At 39.1% G+C, this 20,354-nt stretch overlaps 1 protein-coding gene across 14 annotated transcripts in view; it reads left to right on the plus strand.

The window, feature by feature from the left end:
* The window catches only part of ELAVL2 (ELAV like RNA binding protein 2), a 103,251-nt gene that overhangs the window by 81,914 nt on the left and 983 nt on the right, over positions 1-20,354 (plus strand). For 6 of the 14 annotated variants that reach the window (XM_053932408.1, XM_053932402.1, XM_053932406.1 and 3 more), the window contains one exon: positions 103-2,829. The exons of 2 other annotated variants lie outside the window; for them this stretch is intronic. In XM_053932408.1, the coding sequence (XP_053788383.1) occupies positions 103-433 (331 nt within the window). In that variant the 3' untranslated portion in view covers positions 434-2,829. Of the gene's footprint in view, positions 1-102; positions 2,830-20,354 lie in introns of those variants that run through there. 6 more of the 14 variants (XM_053932403.1, XM_053932407.1, XM_053932405.1 and 3 more) reach the window with 4 other exon arrangements.

Raw genomic sequence — 20,354 nt, forward strand, 5'->3', positions numbered from 1 at the left:
GTGAAAAGCTCTGTATTATTCTCTTTTATTTTGACATTTCTATTCTGGGGTTTTGTGTGAACAGCTATATTATGATTCTGTTTTCTTTCCCTCATTCTTTAGTAGGTTTCCTCCAATGACCATTGATGGAATGACTGGTTTGGCTGGAATTAATATCTCTGGACATGCAGGAACTGGGTGGTGCATTTTTGTGTACAACTTGGCCCCTGATGCTGATGAGAGTATCCTCTGGCAAATGTTTGGACCCTTTGGAGCAGTGACCAATGTGAAGGTCATCCGTGACTTTAACACCAACAAGTGCAAAGGTTTTGGATTTGTGACTATGACAAACTACGATGAGGCAGCTATGGCAATAACCAGCCTGAATGGATACCGCCTTGGTGACAGAGTATTGCAGGTCTCCTTCAAAACAAACAAAACGCACAAAGCCTAACAAGTTATTCTCAGTGCATTAATACATGAAAACTATACAACAAAGGCAATTTACAAGAAGCTTTATGCATTAGTAAATGCCTTTGTTGTATTCCAGTGTGGAAATGGGGATAAAATGACTACTTAGCATCCTAAGAATATATGAGATTTTTTTATTGCTAATATTTGAATTAGAACTTCTTAAATATCTTCTGTGTTTGAGTATTGACAAGAGGTACAGGGTTTTTACCTGTTACAATGCGTATTCTATTGCCTTCTTTGAAGAAGGTGGAACTTTTAAAATGTTTCAGCTAATGGAAGAAGTTTCTTTTTCTTTATACATGACTTCCTTTAATCTGTGAGTAAGTATCGAGGCTTTGTGTAATAGTAAAATTTTTTTTTTGTCATTTCTTAATTTGCTTTGTGTTTAATTTACCTTGTGATGCATTATTTTTTTCTTGTTCAAGAAAAGTATCTGGAGTTTACATTTTATTTATTAAAGTTTAAGCAGTATTTATTTCATCATCTTCATTTGGGCTGGGGACTGGGAACACATTATAAAAGCTTATTGTAAGAATACTGGAGAACTTTTCATAAAGCAGTACCTTGCCAAAGAGATAAGAGCCTCTTTGATGTGGGTTTAAAAAAGCATCTATTTTTATAAAAAAAAAAAAAAATTTGGAGAAACTTTTTATTGGTCCTGGAACAAATATTTTGACTTGAATACTTTGAGAAATCACTTCATATGACACCTAGTGAGCTTTTAAAACTTACCAGGAAATTTGCAATTGTTGGGAAAAATGTTTCGAAAGATTTTTGATGTAGAACTACTTTTGAGACCTTTGTATTAAGAAGTAAAGTCAATGGGATGCACTGTTGGTTTCATTTTTTGTAATCATCAGTGGAGTCATTGATCATCCTGGTTATTAAGTGGTAGGTGGCTCACTTTAATTTGTGATTTTGAAGCAAATGAAAATTTAATAAAATAATATAAGAGCAATCAGAAAAACTAAAACACTGAGATACGGGGGAAATAAATCTGTTCTTCCTAAAGAATTCCCTTCAGATAGAGCTCATGGTGTTTAGTGATGTACTTGCTATTGTTTGAAGAATTGTTTTGTCTTAAGAAAAGACATCAAGCATGATTTGCGCAGTAGCAAATCAGCAGAAGTGACCTGAGTTGGATGCATTAGGAGGTATTTTGAAAGTTATGTTCAAAGCTAACACCTGAGCTTTGTGTAATGTAAATAAGACCTTAAGTTATGAAACTTTCAGCTAATTTTGATTATAGTTATTTTTAAAAGTTACATGCCAAGTGATGTTCAATTTTGAATGTTTTTGTATAAGTTTTTTCTTTGTATGGCATTAACATTGTTACTTGAGGTCTGCTTCTTTTTTTTTTTTTTTGTCCTGAGGACTTGAATTTACAGTGCATCAGATCTGTTGCTATTTTTGTCTGTAGATAGTCTAGCTTCAGCTGTTTATGGTGATGCAGCATTTTTGTTTATAAATATGTTTGTGGTAAAAAAAAAACAAGTATAAACACATGTTTTGAGCAAATTTCCTTACATTTTTCATATGAAAACCATAAATACCTGTATGCTATTAAAGTTTAACTTTGTATGATGCTTAAATTACTCTTTGGGGAAATAGAAAAAGTCTTTGCCATGTATTGAAGAAATTTAAGGAAAACAAATACAGAATATTTTCTGATTAGCATCTAGCTTATAATTAAAAAAAAAAAAAAGCTGAGGGTTTGATGCCTTCACCAGGATGCACTGACAACTATGTAGTTACGTCCTGGTTTTTGTATAAACTGAGATGCTCATATGCTTCCCCTTAGAAAAAGCAATGTTCTATGCATAACATAGTTGTACACTATCTTTGCAGTTGGTTTTGGTTTTTATTCTTTTAAATTGTAGTTATAAAATTTTCAGTATAGTACAGTACATATACTGTGAAGCGCGTGCTAAAGTGAAAAAGCAAGTTTTCATGCTGACCCACTCAATGCTATTCAAAAATCAATTGGCTTCCTGAGTACTTCTTCATTCTTAGATGCATTTAGATTGTTAAAGCAAATCCTCTGCATTAAAAGTTGTATATAGTATAGAAATCACAAACTTACCAATGTGGGAGAAATAGTAGCTACATGCTTCTTTCCTATGCTACTGTAGCAACTAACAGCATTGATGAGAAGGCATGTAAATTGGGCTTCACTTTACAGTGTTTATCAGAGCACTTAGTAAAATATAAGGCTGGTATTTATTTGAAGTTGTATAGTATGACTTAATTCACATTTGTTGGAATAGAGAATATATTCTGTTGGATATTTAAGAGGTTGTACATGTTTTCTTTTGTGTTTGGATTCTTTGTACTTTTTCATGTTCAGTACATCAATAAACAAAGTTGAAGGGAAAACAGTCTCATAAACTGATCTTTTACCATATTTTCCATTGCTTTAATGAGTAAGCAATCCCAGTGAAAGGTTTCTGCAAAGCTCTCGAGCTACTTGCAATTTAGGTGAGGATCCTAGTTACCAACAAGGAGATAAGACTGTGGAGCTGTGTACCAGTTCTGTTACCTTAGAATTAAGTAGAATTAAGTAGAATCTTTCCACTTTAGTTTTATATTAACCACTCAGTACTTAGGCTGAAATAATAAATGAGTGCCATTAAATGCATTCAGTAAAAATGAATTTGCTGTCTGTCTAGCAGGCTGCTATGCGGTGTAACTGAGTGAATGCCCAGTGTGTTTTCCAAGAGATAACATAGATTAAGAAGTATCAGGGACTCAAAGGTGGAGATGCACCAATTGACCTGTGCTCTGGCCTTCCCAAGACAGGAGCAGAGACTAGAAAGAAATCTATATCCAGAGCCTTGTGTAACCTCCCCCTGTCAGGCTGAAGGTAGTAAATCAGAAGGAAGGAGTGAATGGAGGCAAGTCCTGCTTGGCACAACAGGCAAAAGCCCTTCTTGTTCACCTCACCCTCCCAGGTGCCTCTGTGCAGTAGATGTGAGGTTCTGGATGTGGGTAGGAAAATCAGTGGATGATTAGGATCCTCCTGGAGTCCTCCTCCAGCAGAAAAGTCTGCCTCCCTGGGGCGTGAGTTACAGATGTCACCAGGAAACTTCCTAGCCTGGTTCAGCCATCAGACTTATACTACTTGTTGGTCCTCCATGTGCATGGTGACAAAGCCAAAATGCATAGTCCAAAGGCTGTCAAAAGAGACTTCAAGGCCCTGGGATGGTTAGAGAGGTAATCAGGGGCACAGGTTATTTTTTCCTCTACTTTTGTAGGTGCAGGTAGTGATATTGAAAAAAACATATGGACCGAGTCTTAATACCTGACTCTGGGGCTGGTGGTGGCACACTGCCACAATTATGGTTTCTTTTATATAATGGGTTGGCCTCCATAGTCCTGGACATGATGAATTCAGATGGGATTCACCTCTCTAAAAGGGGAAAGAGGACCTTTGTCAAGGGCTCATGGAGCTAATTGATAGGGCATTAAACTTGGGGAAAGTGGTTATAATCAGATTAATGGTGAGAAGGTGTGGGGTGACATGCTCTTCCAGTCAGCAAGAGGTGCCTAGAGCCTGGAGAGGGTAAGCAGGAGAGCACCTGAATTACAACATTAAGGAATTCCAGATACTCTAGCCAGAAAGCTTAATGGGGCCAAACTCAAATGCCTCTATGCTAACACACACACAGCAGGGGAAATAAAGAGGAGGAATTGGAGATAGGTGCAGGCCTGCAGAACTACAGTCACTGGCATCATGGAGATGTAGGTTGACTCCTTTGACTCAAATGGAAAGGTATGGGCTCTTTAGGAAGGTCAGGCAAGGGAGATGAGAAGGTGGTGTTGCTCTCTATGTCAATGACCAGCTGGAGATAATGGAGCCTAACCTGGGGATGGATGAGGAGCTGACTGAGAGTTAATGGGTCAGGATTAAAGGCAAGCAAAGGACAGGTGTCTCTATAGTGGGGGCCTGCTACAGATTGTCTGAGCAGGAAGACCAAGCAGGTGAGGCCCTTTACAGAAAGACAGGAGTGGCCTTGCCTTCACAAACTGATTCTCACGGGGGCTTCAAACACACAGGTGTCTGTTGAAAGGACAACACAGAGAGGCATAAACCTCTTGTGTTAGGAGCTTCTTGGACTTTTTTGGTGATAAATTCCTCTACAGGTTGGATAGATGCGCCAAGGAGGAGGGGTGCTATGGTGGATTTTGTTCTGACAAGGAGGGGCTAGTGGGGAATGTGAAGCTCAGGGACATTCTGACCTACAGTGTCTGTAAAATAGTGGAGTTTGAGATCCTTAGGGGAGCAAAGAGGTTGTACAGCAAGCTCACTACTCTGGAGTTCAAGAGAGCAGACTTCAGCCTCTTCTTGGTAGAGTACCAGGGGATAGAACCCTGGAGGGAAGGGAGCCCCAGGAGAGCTGGATGATACTCAGGGCTTGTCTCCCTGCAAGGGAAATCAGACAAGGATGCAGGTGGCCTGCACATATGAACAAGGCACTCCTGGCCAGATTTAAAACACAGCTTATAGAGGGTGAAAGCAAGGAAAGGTAGCTTTTCCTTAAAGGGAGGAATACAGAATTCTGTTTATATCAGCTGCTACTGCTCTTCCATCACTGTTGGCTCAGCCAAATGCAGTTTCTCGGCTCTAGAAACTGGCCTTGCTCAGCTTGATCCCCTGCTCTGCCTCAGGATGTCCCTGCACTAGGGCTGTTTTTCCTGGCAAGTGACAGTTCGCTATCCTCAGGTTCCAACCCTAATCTATGATTTTTTGAAGGACAGGGAGAGAGCAGGATTTACTCTTTATCATTATGTCCATTTGTTTAATTACTGCATTAATTTCTAAGTTCCATTAATTGGATGTAGTTTGCTGGAGTTTTTTTCTCTTCCCAGTACTTCAAGTAAATCTTTAAAAGCTAGTCAACTCAATTTACTTCTACCCTTTTCACATACATACACATCTTAATTCATTAGCTTCACTCAGTTGAATGAGAGTGAACTGCCATCAGTGAGAACACAATTCCAAAAGTGTTTTGTAGAGTATAGCTTTTATTTTTAAGTGTCTTCTTTCACATTTTGTTTTTCATCTCTACTGTGAGATTTTTGATACAAAACTGTAGCATGTGTTGTTGAGCATCACAGTACAGTGTTGTGGAATTGAGATTACACGAGTGGTAGGGTCTGTGAACAACACACATAGATAATAGCACCTCAAGATGTCAGTCATAGTTGATAAACTGACTAATTAGAGAAATAGTTGGGTGCTGGTAGCTTTTTAAATAGTTATGTGTTTGGATGGCTGGAGTATTAAGAGGATGCAAGACACTCTACTTGGCAGCAGATAAGCTATACATGGAGTTTGTACTCCAGCAGGGATATACATATGTTCAGCTTTCACAGAAGGATAGCTTTTAGTTCCAGTTTTAGTACAGTGTTTAGCTTTTAGACCAGTTTTAGTACAGTGTTAACTATCTATAGTTGAAGTATTTTGCTATATGAAAATGAGGACAAAATATGTTTATGTAAATGTCTTCAGTTTAAAATCAAAACTTCTTTAGCTGCAGAGAAGGCAGCAGTTGAGCACTAAAAATTAGCAGTTACAAGCACAGTTGCACAGAGGAGCTGTCAGTACTGAAAAATACAAATTCTATTATATGTAGCTGACCATCTTATACATAGATATATGCTTTTCTTACTATAGTAAAGTTTTATAAAGCTAAAGGAAAAATTGTGAAGCTGCCTCATGCCATTTGTGGAGGACTAGTTCCTTTTGTATGTAAATAGCAAGAGTTCCAGGAACATCTGTAAATAGCTGTGAGGGAACTGGAGTGTTAGCTGGGGCACTTGTGGAAGGGCTTTGTTACTGCAGAACATGCTCAAGGTTTGTGTGGCCTGTTCTGTAAAAGATACATGCAACAAGATCAGTCATGACAGGTGACCTTCCCACCTATGTCCAGGAAAGCCTTCCTTTGGCAAGAGAGTGTTTTCCCAGCATGAAAGAAAATGATGCATTTTTAAAGTGGCTGGCTGTACTTTAGGCTTGTATATAGTGTGCATTCTTTGTTTTCTCCAACACCCAGAGGTCATCGAGTGCTAAAAAGTCTGGGGTACTCTTAGCAGTACTGCTGAGAAAGCCTGAGTCATACCCTTTGTATTTTTACTTCATGAAAGTGACTAAATGTATAGAAGTGATGACTTAGTTATGCATTAAAAAGCAGCAACTAATTAGGGCTTACTATTGAATTATAGATGTATTTTATGACTAGAAATAATATCTCTGTTTTTTTATCTATAACAGTTTGAGAAATGAATACAATTTGAGAGATGCTCCATCATGGATAAAATAATAGCCTGGGACTGCACAATTTCAAACACATCAACACTGTTGATCCAGCTGTGCCTGCACATGTGTTTTAACACTGGGCTTTGTTTGCCCAGTTTTGGCATTTGGACCTCAGCAATTCAGTGTGTACATTTCATAATGAAGTGCAGCTTTTTTCACACTGACACTTTCCTAATGAAACTTCAGTGTAGAGGCACCTTCTGCTAAACTACTGCTGTGATGGCAGGTGATTTGGGCCTGGTGGTTTAGCAGATGTGCTAGCACATCACTGGTCATTTGGGCCAAATGGCTTAAAAGCTGGGGGAGAGATCGGGTCTTTTGGTGGAATGAGGTAGCACACTGTCATAGTCTTGGAAAGGCTGCTGTTGGGGTGAAGAGCAGTTCTAATCTGAAAAGCTCGAATTGTTGCCCAGGGTTTTAGTAACTATGGTAGAAATTGTGGAAGCAATGCAAACTTTCAGGTATTTTCAAAGCAATATGGGCAATTTCATTGGATTAAGAGCTTTTTTCTAACTTCATGTAATGAAGTTAGATGGATTTCTGTCTCATCTTGTAATAACTCTTTTTTCAACCAACTTTCTGCTCTGAGACATAACTGGGAACAAGGTAAACAATATCCTTTGTATTATTTATAAGGTCACTCTAAAAACCAAACAGAGTTAGTAAAACTTGATTTCTTATTTTATGTGTTGTATCATGTGATTCTTGTACATAAGTGAGTTTAGATCAATATGGCATTTTTAGGAATTTCGTAATACTGTAAGTGAAGTCATTACAAGTGCTGTAAGAGTATTGATTATAAACAATGCATACTGTACAAAAACTTAACAGCTGAACTTTCTTTTGAAGCAATTCTTAGTAAACTATTCTCTTATATGCAGTAGGGCACTTCATTAGTACAGCACTGGTATTTCTGTTGCTTTGAGTGCAAGTATGTTCTTAGTTTCAAGTGTTTACTAGAATGTTAACAGCTTCTACAACTGTTAAAAACTTCTTCTATTAAAAGCCCCGATAAAAGAGCACTATTTTCCAGCACTTATGAAGACAATATTCTCTAATAAAAATTAAATATCCTTGAAAGATGATCCACCACTTCTTGATATCTACCTGTCTCAAAATTTTGTATTTCTTTTAGAAATACAAGGTACTATGTAAAAACCTGTAATATCAAGAGGAAGGTGAAGCTAGGTCAAAGTGGAACACTTATTTTCTACTGCTTGTCAGTACTTTCTGCCATCATTTAAAATACAAGCAAAAGAGTGGCAAATTTATTTTTTATGTCCTTCATTATTATTGTCACTATATCTGATGGATCCAAAATGGTTCCGTTGTAACTTTCACTTCAAGCTATTTGCCTTCCCTGTTCAACAGTTCATGTTTTCTGAGGAGTTAAGACTCCAGAGACTTTCTGGTTGAATTACTCTTTTCTTGAAGTGTTGTGTTGCATATTCATTGTGCATAGATATATTATCCAGTTTTATTACCACTAACTCAGGTAAGTTATAATTCTGAAATTTGAATGTAAATGCAATGCTCGCAGTAAATGATGGCTGTTGATGATGGGTGCTTTTTTTTTTTTTTTTTTAATAGGAAAGCTATTTAGTAATGTGAATTTAGGCTTCCTCAGATTCCTATTTGTTGTGCTTACACTCAACAGTCACACTTGACTGTCCCCCATCCCACTCCTCTGGTCTGTTATTAACCAACCCTGGTGCATCGCTCATCTAAGCCATGAAAATAGATTTGTGCATGCAGCATAGGCATCTCTGTGTTTTAAAGACTTCAGGGGAGACCAGAAAGGTAAAATTAGTTTTCAATTAGTTCTGTTAGATTGCTCACCCATGGGTTAACAAAACTGATCCACAGCTGATTAGCAAGTTACTTTCAAGTGTGTTCATTCCAGAATGACACTGGTTACTTTCCATATTGAAAACATTCTTTTACATTCAAAATAGCTTAATAAGACTTGCCATAAACATGAAGTTGATACCTTAGGATCTTATGTGGCCATCCCTCAGAGCAACCAGGGCAAAGAGAGGAGGAAATCCCAAAAGTGTCAAGTCTGGACCAAAAGAGCTGTCAAAGTTCTGGAAAATTCAGGTTTTGTCTGAAGTTTATGAAGACTTCTCGTTTCAAAGACTACCCTCTTTGGTCCTCAGGCTTATTATGACTTACTTAAGGAAAACAGGTATTTAATGTCCTGCTACCAAGATAGCTTATCCAGAAAAGCAGAAACAAATCTAAAAAATATATGAAACCACTGTAAACAAAGGCAGCAGAAGCATGAAAAAGATCTTTCAAATTGTGATACCAAATTTCAGATCTGTTAGCTGATAATGTGCTTGTTTGAAACTTGCACAAACATGGAAAGGAATAAAAAAAAAGGTAAAAATTTAGAAATGAACTTCAAATAAAATTTTAATAAAATAAATTAAAAGTGAAGTCTCGCTGAATTGCCACAGTAAATGCAGTGATGTGTATAAAGTTCTGGAGAGCTTTTTGGTAAATTTTTGAGAATATTTTGAGAGCCTCTGCTCTAAGCTTTATTCAAAATAAAATTCTGTAGCTATTATTTAGAAAGGAAAATGAAAATTTACAAGAACTTCATGCTCAAATGTCTTCCCTTATGATGGAATTTGAAGTAATTATTAAATGTATCAAAATGCCTTACTTTATACTCAGTTCCACACAGATATTTTGCCTTAGCAGTGGCTCTAGATGAGGATTTCTACAGTATCATGAAGGAAGTTGTCCATGCCAAGCTCTCAAAGGGCAACTCAGTTTTCGTGGAAAGTGAAAAAAAGCCTTTGAAAATTTCTGAACATTTTGCTGCAAAGTCTTTCTTTCACCTCTTCTCTTAAAACTAGCAGATACTTTCTTCCATTTATGGAGATCAGTTTCATTAAATATGCCAGCTGGGAATATTTGTGCTTTAACACCAGCGTGCTAATGCTGCGATCATCTTATGGCATGGTCTCATTCTTAATATTTTGCTTTTACAAACTTTGAACTATAAAAAATCCTTACAATGACTAACTCAGGGCATATGTGGTGTATGATTTCAGGTAGTCTTGTCAAGGTATTTTGAGACCATATTTGCTGCTACTTGACATAATTTTCTCTGTAGATGGTTCCTAAACATGAAAGTTTCTTCAGTAGTATGGCAGCATTGTGACAGATGTCACAAATATTCCTTCTCAAATTTTGATTTTTAGCTTTTTTCAAATACACTGTTTAGAAAACAACCCTATTATCTGATGAGTCTACCCTCTGTCAAGTATTCCTTCAGCAGAAGGGACTTTGAAGAGTTAAAGGGTAAACTTGCAAAATCAGTTACTTATTAGAATCCAGAAGTAGTCACAGTAACAAGTGCCAGCAGGTTTTTGGATTGAAAACTTAATTGTGTGGGTTTGGGCAAGGCAGTCTTCTCCACGTATTAACACACTGGAGAAAGTATCAGGCTCTGGGAGGGACATGTTCCTGACATTTTCTTACTTCACTTAGTCACTAAGACAAGTGGGAAAGAGCTGATACTTTGGGTTCAGAACATGGCTTTGAACTTCTCTAGTGTTTCTTTAAGAATTTGTACACAATGCAGTGGAAGTCAGCAAAGTGACAGTAAAAAATGGGATTAAGTGAGCAGCTGTGTACTTGAATATTGGAGCCTATTTAATCAGAAGAGATGCACTTCAGCTTCCTAAACAACTCAGCCTGGCTGTGGAGGAGGGGAGACGGAGACTGTTGGAGGTATTTAATGTGAATCTTCCATCAGACATGTTGATATGCTCTTCTTGACCTAAATGGACCTACTTGCACACCAGAGCTTTGGGAACGTAGGTTCACTTTTATTCGTGTTGGTACTGGTCACTGGATATTCACAAACCTTTCAGATGCTGAACTGTTCTTTCTAAATCTACACAGTTGAACACCAGCTGGGCTGAGGGCTCTATCAGCCCTCTTAAGAATCAGTGTTTCCTAGGAAATCAAGCAAAGTGAATTTGGGGGAGGATTTTTTTTTGTTGTTGTTTAATCTCTCAGCTCCCTATGTATTGTCACTTTCAGCTCTGGCCTGATATTTTGTGCATAATGCTTTATGAAAAGCGCATGCCTCATGTTGAAGTATATTAATATTTGTATATCAGTTTGGCCAGTGTAATGTTTTTAGACTCTGAAGAAGAGGGGAGCAGAAGGATGTAAGAGTGTCATTTCACTTTGAACACTGGTATGTTTTTCTCTCCTTTTGGCTACTAGCATGAACTTGCAAGCTAAGTGTCTTTCCCCAGGGCTGTGCTCTTTTTTACTGTGTGGCTTGAAATGCAGTATTCAGCTCAAACATGTCCATGTTAATTTCTTTCTGCCTAAAATTACAGTAGTGTCCTCTTGCATCTATTACTGATGCAATCAGAAAACCATAAGTTCAACTTATAAAAGAAATCATATGCTCTGGTATTACTGCAGCTTCTATAGATAAGCAGAATAAAAACAGAATTTCCCAAATAATAGGGAAAAATTAATGGGGGTAAAATTTAGGCTGGAATGAGATTTACCTTGATGTGGAAATAATGGGGTTTTTTTTCCCTTTAGACTGCACATGCTTTTTCTATTGCTGCTGTGGATGTAGTTGACAAGATGCATCTGTTCAAGGTGCCAGTAAGGACAAGACCCAAAGAAAGATGATCCAACAACCTCATTGACTGAGGAGGGTGGAAAGACTCTTAAACAATTGGAAGCTCATCTGGATTCCCTGCCAGAGAGGCCTTTACAGTTAAGAAGAGATTGCACTGTTCAAAACTTCAATGTAATCTCTTTAATTCTGTGCATTAAGCACAATCTTTTAATTACTGCAGAGTGTCTTGGTTTGAAAAGACAGGTGTCTGCTAAGAAAGGTAGGAGGCCCTCTTGAAATGGAAAATGTAAACCTTCTCCCTCTGAATTATTATAATTTTGAAATTAAGGGGCTCTCAGGCAAAGATATGGGAGTAGGAGTAACAGTTCTTTATTAGGAAAAAAAATAGAAAATAATAAAAATCAGTAATATAAAACAACACTGACAGAGTCAGAATATGACCTGAGACCCTGTGGGTCAGGGTGTTGGTAGCAGTCTAATTGAAATTGTGGCTGCAGTCCTCCTGGAGTGGCAGGTGTGGTTCTGTTGAAGCAGTGATCCTATAGAAGGGTGTAGTCTTCCTCTGAAGATCCAGTGGTGGTATAGATGGGCCTGGTCTTCCAAAGACTGCCTCTGGTGTTCCAAATCTCAGATTATATCCAGGTAGACATGTTTGGCTCCTCCCCCTGGGTGGAGCATCTCACAGTGGGATGATGCAATTTTATCAATCATGCAGTGAGACTCACAGAAGATATCTCCCCAGAGGGAGGATTGGTTGTGGAAGAGATAAAGAAAACTGCCCAATTAACAGAAGATAACTGCCCCACCTCTGACAGATGGCAATATTATACACACCCCCAACCACATCTTGCTTTTGCAACCTAAGACACAGAGTTAAAAGAAGGATTTGGAAGGAATGTAAAATTTCCTTCCAAAGCCACAAGTGGTTTTAAATATGAAACATAAAGTCATAGGATCATTAAGACTGGAAAAGACCTTCAGGATCATCAACTCTAACCTTTGACCAAACACCATGTTAAACTAGACTTGTGGCACAGAGTGCCATGTCTAGCTGTTTCTTGAACAAGTCCAGAGATGGTGACTCCAGCATGTCACTGTGCAAACCATTCCAGTGATTGACAACCCTTTCAGTGTGGAAGTTCTTGCTGATATCCAACCTGAATCCCACCTGATGCATCTTGAAGCTGTTTCTCCTTCCCCTGTCAGTGACTGCCTGGGGGAAGAGACTGACCCCCATCTGGCTACCAGCCCTGACCCTCCTTTTCTCCAGGCCTAAAAAAATACAGTTCCCTCAGCCACTTCACATAAACCTGTGCTCTAGCACTGATCCTTGGGGAACAACTCTAGTGACTGGCCACCTCCTGGATGCAGCACCATTCACCACCACTCTCTGGGCCCAGCGTCCAGCCAGTTCTTAACCCATGTCCAAGCCATGGAGAATCCATATCAGAAGTTTTACTGAAGTCCAGGTGGATACTATCAGCCTTTCCCTTATCCACTAAGCAAGTCACCTCACCTCACCATAGGGGGTCAGCTTGGTGAAGCTAGATCTGCGTTTCCTGAACCCATGTTGTCTGGGCCTGCTCCCTTGGTTCTTCTGCATGTGACAAATGATGACTGTCAAGATGATTTTTTCCACAATCTTTCCATTCAGAGAGGTTAGGCTGACAGGCCTGTATTCTCCTTTCAGCCCTTCTTCTGGGTGGTCAACCTCCAGTCCTGGTAACAGTTAGCCAAAACTGAGGATAAATGAAGCGGAGTGGCTTTGGGAGTTCTTCCACCAACTCCCTCAGTACCCTCAGGGGAATGCCATCCAGTCCCACAGACCTGTGTGTCTAAGTCAGGTCACTAACTACTTCCCCCTGGATTTAAGGGGATCTATTCTGCTCCCCATCTCTGTCTGCCGACTCTAGGTCTGTTTGCCCTGAGAATAAGTGTTTGTACTGTTAAAGACTGAGACAAGGCATTAAATACATCATTATCCTCGTCCTTGATGAAAATATTCTGCCATGTGTCCAAAAAAGGATGGAGATTTTTGGTCCTTCTTTAGTTGCTAATGCATTTATAAAAACACATTTTATTATCTTTCACAGCAGTGGCCAGATTGAGTTTTAGCTGAGTTTTTGCCTTTCTAATTTTCTCTCTACATGACCTAATAATATCTTTGTACTCTTCCTTATCTGCCTGTCCCTTCTTCCAAAGTTCATAAACTCTCTTTTTTCCCCGAAGTTCCAGTGAAGGCTTCTTGTTCAGCCAGACTGGTCTTGTTCAACTCTGGCTTGTCTTTTGGCACATAGGGATGGGCCACCTCTGCGCTTCCTCCTTAGAGTATGTCCATTCTTCCTGGACCCCTTTGTTTTTAAGGACTGTTTCCCAAGAAACTGTCTGAACCAGTGTCCTGAACAGGTCAAAGTCCACCTCTGGAAGTCCAAGACAGAGGTTTTGTTGACCCCCCCTTCCTTACTTCACAAAGAAAGCTGGATCATTTCAGGGTCAGTCTGCCCAAGATGTCCCCTGACTGCCACATCTCCCACCAGCCCTTCTCTGTTTGTAAACAGCAAGTCTAGTGGGTCATTGTCCCTTGTAGACTCACCTCCAGCTGTGTTAGGAGATTATGTTTCACACACTCCAGGAACCTCCTAGACTGCCTCCTCTCCACTGTGTTGAGTTTCCAGCAGACATCCCACAAGTTAAAGTCTCCCACAAAAGCAAAGGCTGGTGATCATGAAACACCAGCCACCTTTTTATAGCATACTTCATCTGCCCCTTTGTCCTGTCTGGGTGGTCTGTAACAGACTCCCCCTGGGATGTCTGCTTTGTAGTTCTTTCCCCTGATCTCTACTCACAGGCGCCCAACCTCATCATCACTGTCCTTGAGTTCTGTACAGTCAAAACCCTCCCTAATGAGGGAGGGTTTCAGAGCCATCCCACCAACCCTCCTTTTCATAAGATCTCTTACCCAGGCCCTGGGAAGGCAGCAGCCTCCCCTGTGGGTTGGGTCCAGCCAGCATTCAGTGCCGTCAGTTCCCTTTGGAGGGGAGGCACCGACAGCAATTACACTTTCTTTCTTAATACCTGTAGTTGGGATGTGCCCAGTGACTGACTTGCTCTGGGTAACCCCCAGACAGACCTTCATCTCCACTATCATTTGCCTGACTCTGGAGTTGCAGAGCGTCATATCTATTCCATGAGGGCATCTGGGAGGCAGGGAGGGGATTCTTCTGCCACCCCAAGCAGGGATCTGTTTCAATTTCCGCCATCTTTAAGGTCCCCTCCCTTTGCCTGATGGCAAGAGAGCTGGGGCTGCTTTCACTCTTGCATAGTCTCCATCTGCTGCATTTCCCTCAGGGATTAAAGGGTGTGACTCCACCAGTCTATTTCACATGATCCCTGATAGTCCTCAGCCTCTCCACTTCCTCCTTCAGTTTTTGATATGAATACTTCAGCAGGTTAGTCTTAGAGAGGCAAAGATCCCTCATAAGGTAAGAAAATCCATCATGTTACGTGTGAACAGCACTTATGTCATGTACGCATGGCATTTTTCATGCCACTCTTCACCCATAGTGTATTTCTGGCATGTGTGCTCTTTTAAATAACAGTGAATTTTTAACAGGAATAGGTTCCAAACTTTAAAATTCTTCACAGCTATAGCAGATCCCTAAAAGCACACATTAGGAAATCATAAACTGTTGTACAATGCTAAAGATACAGGAGTAGCTACATGAGAAAGGTGAAACAGGGCTCTTGGTCTTTGCAGATGAGAGTTAGGATTTGTGCTGGGTATCTCCTGTGCCAGAACTGAAGAGGAACCATTTACCCCTTGTCTCCACCATTCATCAAAGACAAAGTGAAGGCAATAGAAAATGCAAGTCCAGAGTAGTCCAAACTACTGCTGGAGGATATTGGATAGCTTCTCTCTACCCACAGGGCTGCTGCCCTTGTGGTAACTCACTATCTGGGTCAGGCCTTGGCAATAAGGCAGGCATAACCTTAAACATTTATGGACAACTACTCTGTCAGAAATCTGTTAAGTTTTTTTGGGAAACTGATGTTTAAATAGATGGTAAATGTTGATATGACTTACTGGGATACTATTTTTTTTTTGGTTGGCTTTTAGGAGTCTTTGCCCTGTGAAATTTCAGAAATTCACTGTAAAAAATAGAAAATTGTGTGATATTGTTGATTACAAAAGAGAAAAATGGCACTGAGGTAGAATTGCATTGTTTTTCTGGAACTGGAAAATATTCTAAAAATGGTCATTTTTTACTGTTTCTTAATATTTCTTTCTGTAGCTATTTATATATTCTTCACTTCTAACTCAGTTTGTAAATATTGAAATTTTTGAAAGCTACTGGGTTATTACTTTTCCTGAAAGTAGGACACTTAAATGTTTAAAAGGTGCTAGAAATTGTATCTGAAATGTTAAGGTTAAATTTATGATTAATGAAGATACTAACCTCTGTGGTTATCTCATCTCTTCATGTTTAACATTTTTCTCAAAGGTTAATGAAACACAGAAAACATTGTGAAACCAAGAAGATGATTCTTGTGAAAAAAAAAATATGTATAGAAAGATCATTAAGATTGAACTAATCTTTGAAGGCCTGTACCTATGAAAAAGCTTTCTCCCCCAAGACTCTGGATCAGGGAGAGATGCATTAGTTTAGCATTAGGTATTTGGTAATACTAATAATTCATTTCCCTTTAGTAAGAATGGTTATCAATTGTTCTGTTTACTAGTGGTAAGAAGATTTCCTATTTCCTGTCATAGTCAAAGGAAAAAAATATTTTGACCCTGTCTACTGCAGATAAATAAAATGTTCGAAAACAAAGCACCTTTTTTAAAAATCTCTGTTATGTAAATTCCACTACTAATAATTTCTTTATTACACATTGTCACTGTGGAGACAAAAACCAGACTTCACACTAACTTACACTGTAGCATTAGAAGGTGAATCTATATGCAATTTTGTTGGAATTACAAGATCACAGGCAAAATAAGTCTTCCTCTTCTATGATGTGGAAGCAGTATTTTTCTGCATACCAAGAGGTGTTACATGATGAACTGGGTAATTATGACACAATCAGTTAGTTTGTTGCTTAATTCTTTGTTGCTTAATTAGACTACTAATTCTGTAGTCTAGGAACACTGAAGCAAATATTCTGTGTACAACCAACAGAAAAGAGAAGAAAATAGACAAAGAGATTATGAAAATGAAATCTTTATCCAGGTATATGCAATTCCCAAAAGATTTGTTCAAGACTCGCTAAGAAAATGGGTCTATTGCACAAATCAGGCAAATTTGTAAAAGCAGCTAGAGGCCTACACGTTACTAGAAATTATTTATGGAAACAAATTTTTTGGGGAATCTTTGTTCTCAGAAAGTCATGTGTCTCCTTTTCCTGATCAAGACCAAGGAGACCTCCTGGCTTCAAAGTGTGGCACTCATTGGTCATGATAGGTCAGCTAATGCCACATCACTGAACCCAGTGGCATCCCATGGATGTGGTCACAAACACAAATAAAGACTCCAGTTCATGAAGCCCTCATATAGTACAGAAGAGGAATGAGCTCCTGAAATGTTGACACTTGTAATCACTCCTCTCCAGCAGAAGAGCTAATTTCCCCTGTCCTTCATGTGTATTAATCATGTGAGGTTATAATTATAACCATTCTTTATAGTATGCTTCCCATACCATGACAGGGGCTGGGTCCATCATGTTATCATTCATTCATCTCAAAGCACTACAGTGGAACAGGTTGCCCAGAGAGGTTGTGGGCTCCCATCACTGGAGATGTTCAAGGCCAGGGTTAATGGGTTTCTGAGTATCCTGGTCTAGGGGAAGGCTCCCTGCCCATAGCATGGGGGTTGGAACTGGATGATCTTCCAACCCAAACCATTCAATGATTCTGTGATTAAGTGATGAGTATTTGGTTCAATCTGAGCTCAAACAGTACTCTAGCACAACAGTCTTCCATCTAAACTGGGGAGAGATGGATTTGATAAGTAGACTGCTGGATGGATAAGGAAGTAGTTGGGTTGCATCCAGAGTATAGCTGTCAATGTCAGAGTCCTGATGCATAACTAAATTATTGATAATTGCTGTTCTTCATGGCTTGTGCTGCTGAAACAGGGAGCATCTCTGATAGTGCCTTCAGATTGCTGTATCAGTTTGTGATCTGTAAGGTGCCACTGATTTGAAGTGCCTAATCAATGACTGCTAAAGAGCAGATGAGTGCTGAAGAGTCACTAAAGCAGCTGCATTCATCTGGGATAAGGCACACCATAATGTTATGGAAAATGTGCTTAAAAGCACACTGAACAGCAATTCCTAAGAATTGTAAGAAGTTATATTTATGATTGCACTTCAGTAGAGAACAAGTTAATAAAAACTTTAACCATACTTATGGTATGCCATAAAATATTTCCATGAAGAGTGTATAAAAGTATATACTCTTAGATAAGCCAAAGTCTCTGAAAGAGGAAAAATATAAAGCTCTTTTCTATAATGAACTTTGACTGAAAAAGTAAGTGCAGAAGATCTTTTCTGAAATCTTTTCTAGACCTTTTTACTGATCTGTAAAAAATGGGCAGAGGAACAACAACTTGGAGAAGAAATTTTATCTTTGAGAAAACTTGAACCAAGATTCAGAGCATAGACCAGCTGCCTAAACATGTGTTAATATTTCTCTGGCAAAGAGCCTTCTTCCTGTAGTGATTGTTTATCCTTTTTTTGGTGGTAATAATTGGTTAGAGCACAGTCACTTGCAGCTGTTCAGCACACTGAGTTCCAGCAGAGATCATCAAGGCTTTGTGTGTGTTAAGGTTCTGTTTGGAAACCACTGAGTCTCCAGAGTAGTTTGCTTCGGAGAGTACTTTTGGCAATTGGTGGTTCTACTAAAAGAAATGAGATAAACTTCTGCTTGTAATTTTTAGTTGAGCAATTGGGTTGTGGTCTTAATGCACAACCCAATTTGTGTCTGTGAAAAAAACCCCAACAACCAGATTGTCCTTTATGAATTTCCTAGGTTTTATCATCTGAACATTTGGAGAATGCATAGTTTTGACAAAAAAAAAAAAAAAAAAACAAACTCAAAAAACAACTAAATGCCCACCCTGCCAGGTGAACAGCTTTTCCACAACATCTCCTTTTTCCCCTTTTGTGCACAAAGGTATTTGCGTATGAAACTGTTCTCTGGATTGACAGATATTGCTTATTTCTCACCTGAAATGAGTCAAACATAAGCATCAGCTGGTAGGTTTTTCTGTCTGCAGAGTTGGAAAAGAGAGCTAATAGAAAGCCATAGCTGAGTTCTAGCATCCTCACCTCTGATTTTAGTCTGTATTCAGAAAACAGCCTAATTTTCTTACTGTTCATGGATCTATGCTTTGCAGCAGCTAACTGCAACAAGATACCATGTAGGAAACTGAGTTTCCCTGGCAGGTTATTCATTCAAATGACACAAAACTTCTAGCTTGAAGTTCAGTGGGTTGCTTCATATTGAGTTATCCCTGAGGAAATATCTTTTGTGGGCATCTATGATGACTTCTTTATCTATTCAGGTTTAGTTTAGCTGCAGCTTCTTTCAAAAGTGACAGAATACCAAAGTCAGTAAGTTTTCCTGCTCTTCAAGTATTTGAAAAGAACTGGTGGCATTGCATCTGTGATTCTTTTATTACTATTGTTTTTACACCTGTCTGGGAAAGGAATCTCAGACTTCACACTGGCACTAATGGGGTTCTGCAGAGCTCCATTTTAAGCCCAGTTCTCTTCAACTTCTTAATAAATTACTTGAACACAGGACTTGAAGGGATAATAAATAGTTTACCACTTACACTAAATTGGGAGGAGCTGTCAACTCCCTTGAAGACAGGGAAGCCCTGAGGTTCTGCAGGGAAACTTCTACAAAGCAGAGGTCTGGGCAGTCACCAAGCCTATGAAGTTTAAAAAGGGCAAGTGTCAGATTCTGTGATAGGGCAACCCTAGATGTACAGACAGAACAGGGAATGAGAGTCTGGAAAGAAGCACTACAGAAAGGGACCTGGGGGTCTTGGTCAATGATGAATTGAACATAAGCCAGCAGTGCCCTGGAAGCTAGGAGGGCCAACCCTGTCCTGGGGTGCATCAGACACAGCATCACCAGCCAGGCAAGGGAGGGGATTGTCCTGCTCTGCTCTGCACTAGGGCAGCCTCACCTCGAGTTCTGGGGGCAGTTCTGGGTGCTACAAAATGAGAAAGACATTGAGCTGTTAGAGAGCATCTGAAGGGGGGGCACCAAAGATAATGAAGATTCTGGAGGTGAAGCTGTGTGAGAAGCGGCTGAGGTGACTTGGTCTGTTCAACCTGGAGAAGAGGAGACTGAGGCTAGACTACAATTTTCTCATGAGGGGAAGTGGAGGGGCAGACACTGATCTCTGTGTTGCAGGTTTTTGTTCTTCTATAAATCCTGTAACATAATTCAGCTTTCCTATCCTGAAATCTGGTCAAAGTGCTTGAAATTCTAAAATATTTTTCTTGATGGAGAATTTCTGTTAAATCTTCTCAGTATGTAAGTTCTTTAAAGCATAATATTTTAAATATTATGAGATTTTTTCCCAATTAAGCTCTCCTGTTGCATTTCCATTGACATAATAATTAGAAATTATTTCAAAATAAAAGACAAACAATGTATGTGGATTAATCCCATAGAAAATATATCGTTTGAAACAGAAAAATACAAAGGAATTCACAAAATTAATAATTTCTGATAACCTATATTCAAATTTATAATAATTTATGTGAAAATGGGTTGTTTGTGTGTGATTTTCTTTTGGCTTTTAAAGGTATCTTGCTTACAAAACCCTGTCTTTGTTCAATAGTTACACAGTAATGTGTTTTAATGCATCCCTCCTTTTTGCCTTGAAATTCTGATGATTGTAATAGCTAAATGTTTAAAAATTTAGAAGATGTAGT

The sequence above is a fragment of the Vidua chalybeata genome, chromosome Z (assembly GCF_026979565.1).
Source record: "Vidua chalybeata isolate OUT-0048 chromosome Z, bVidCha1 merged haplotype, whole genome shotgun sequence".
Lineage (NCBI taxonomy): Eukaryota > Metazoa > Chordata > Aves > Passeriformes > Viduidae > Vidua > Vidua chalybeata.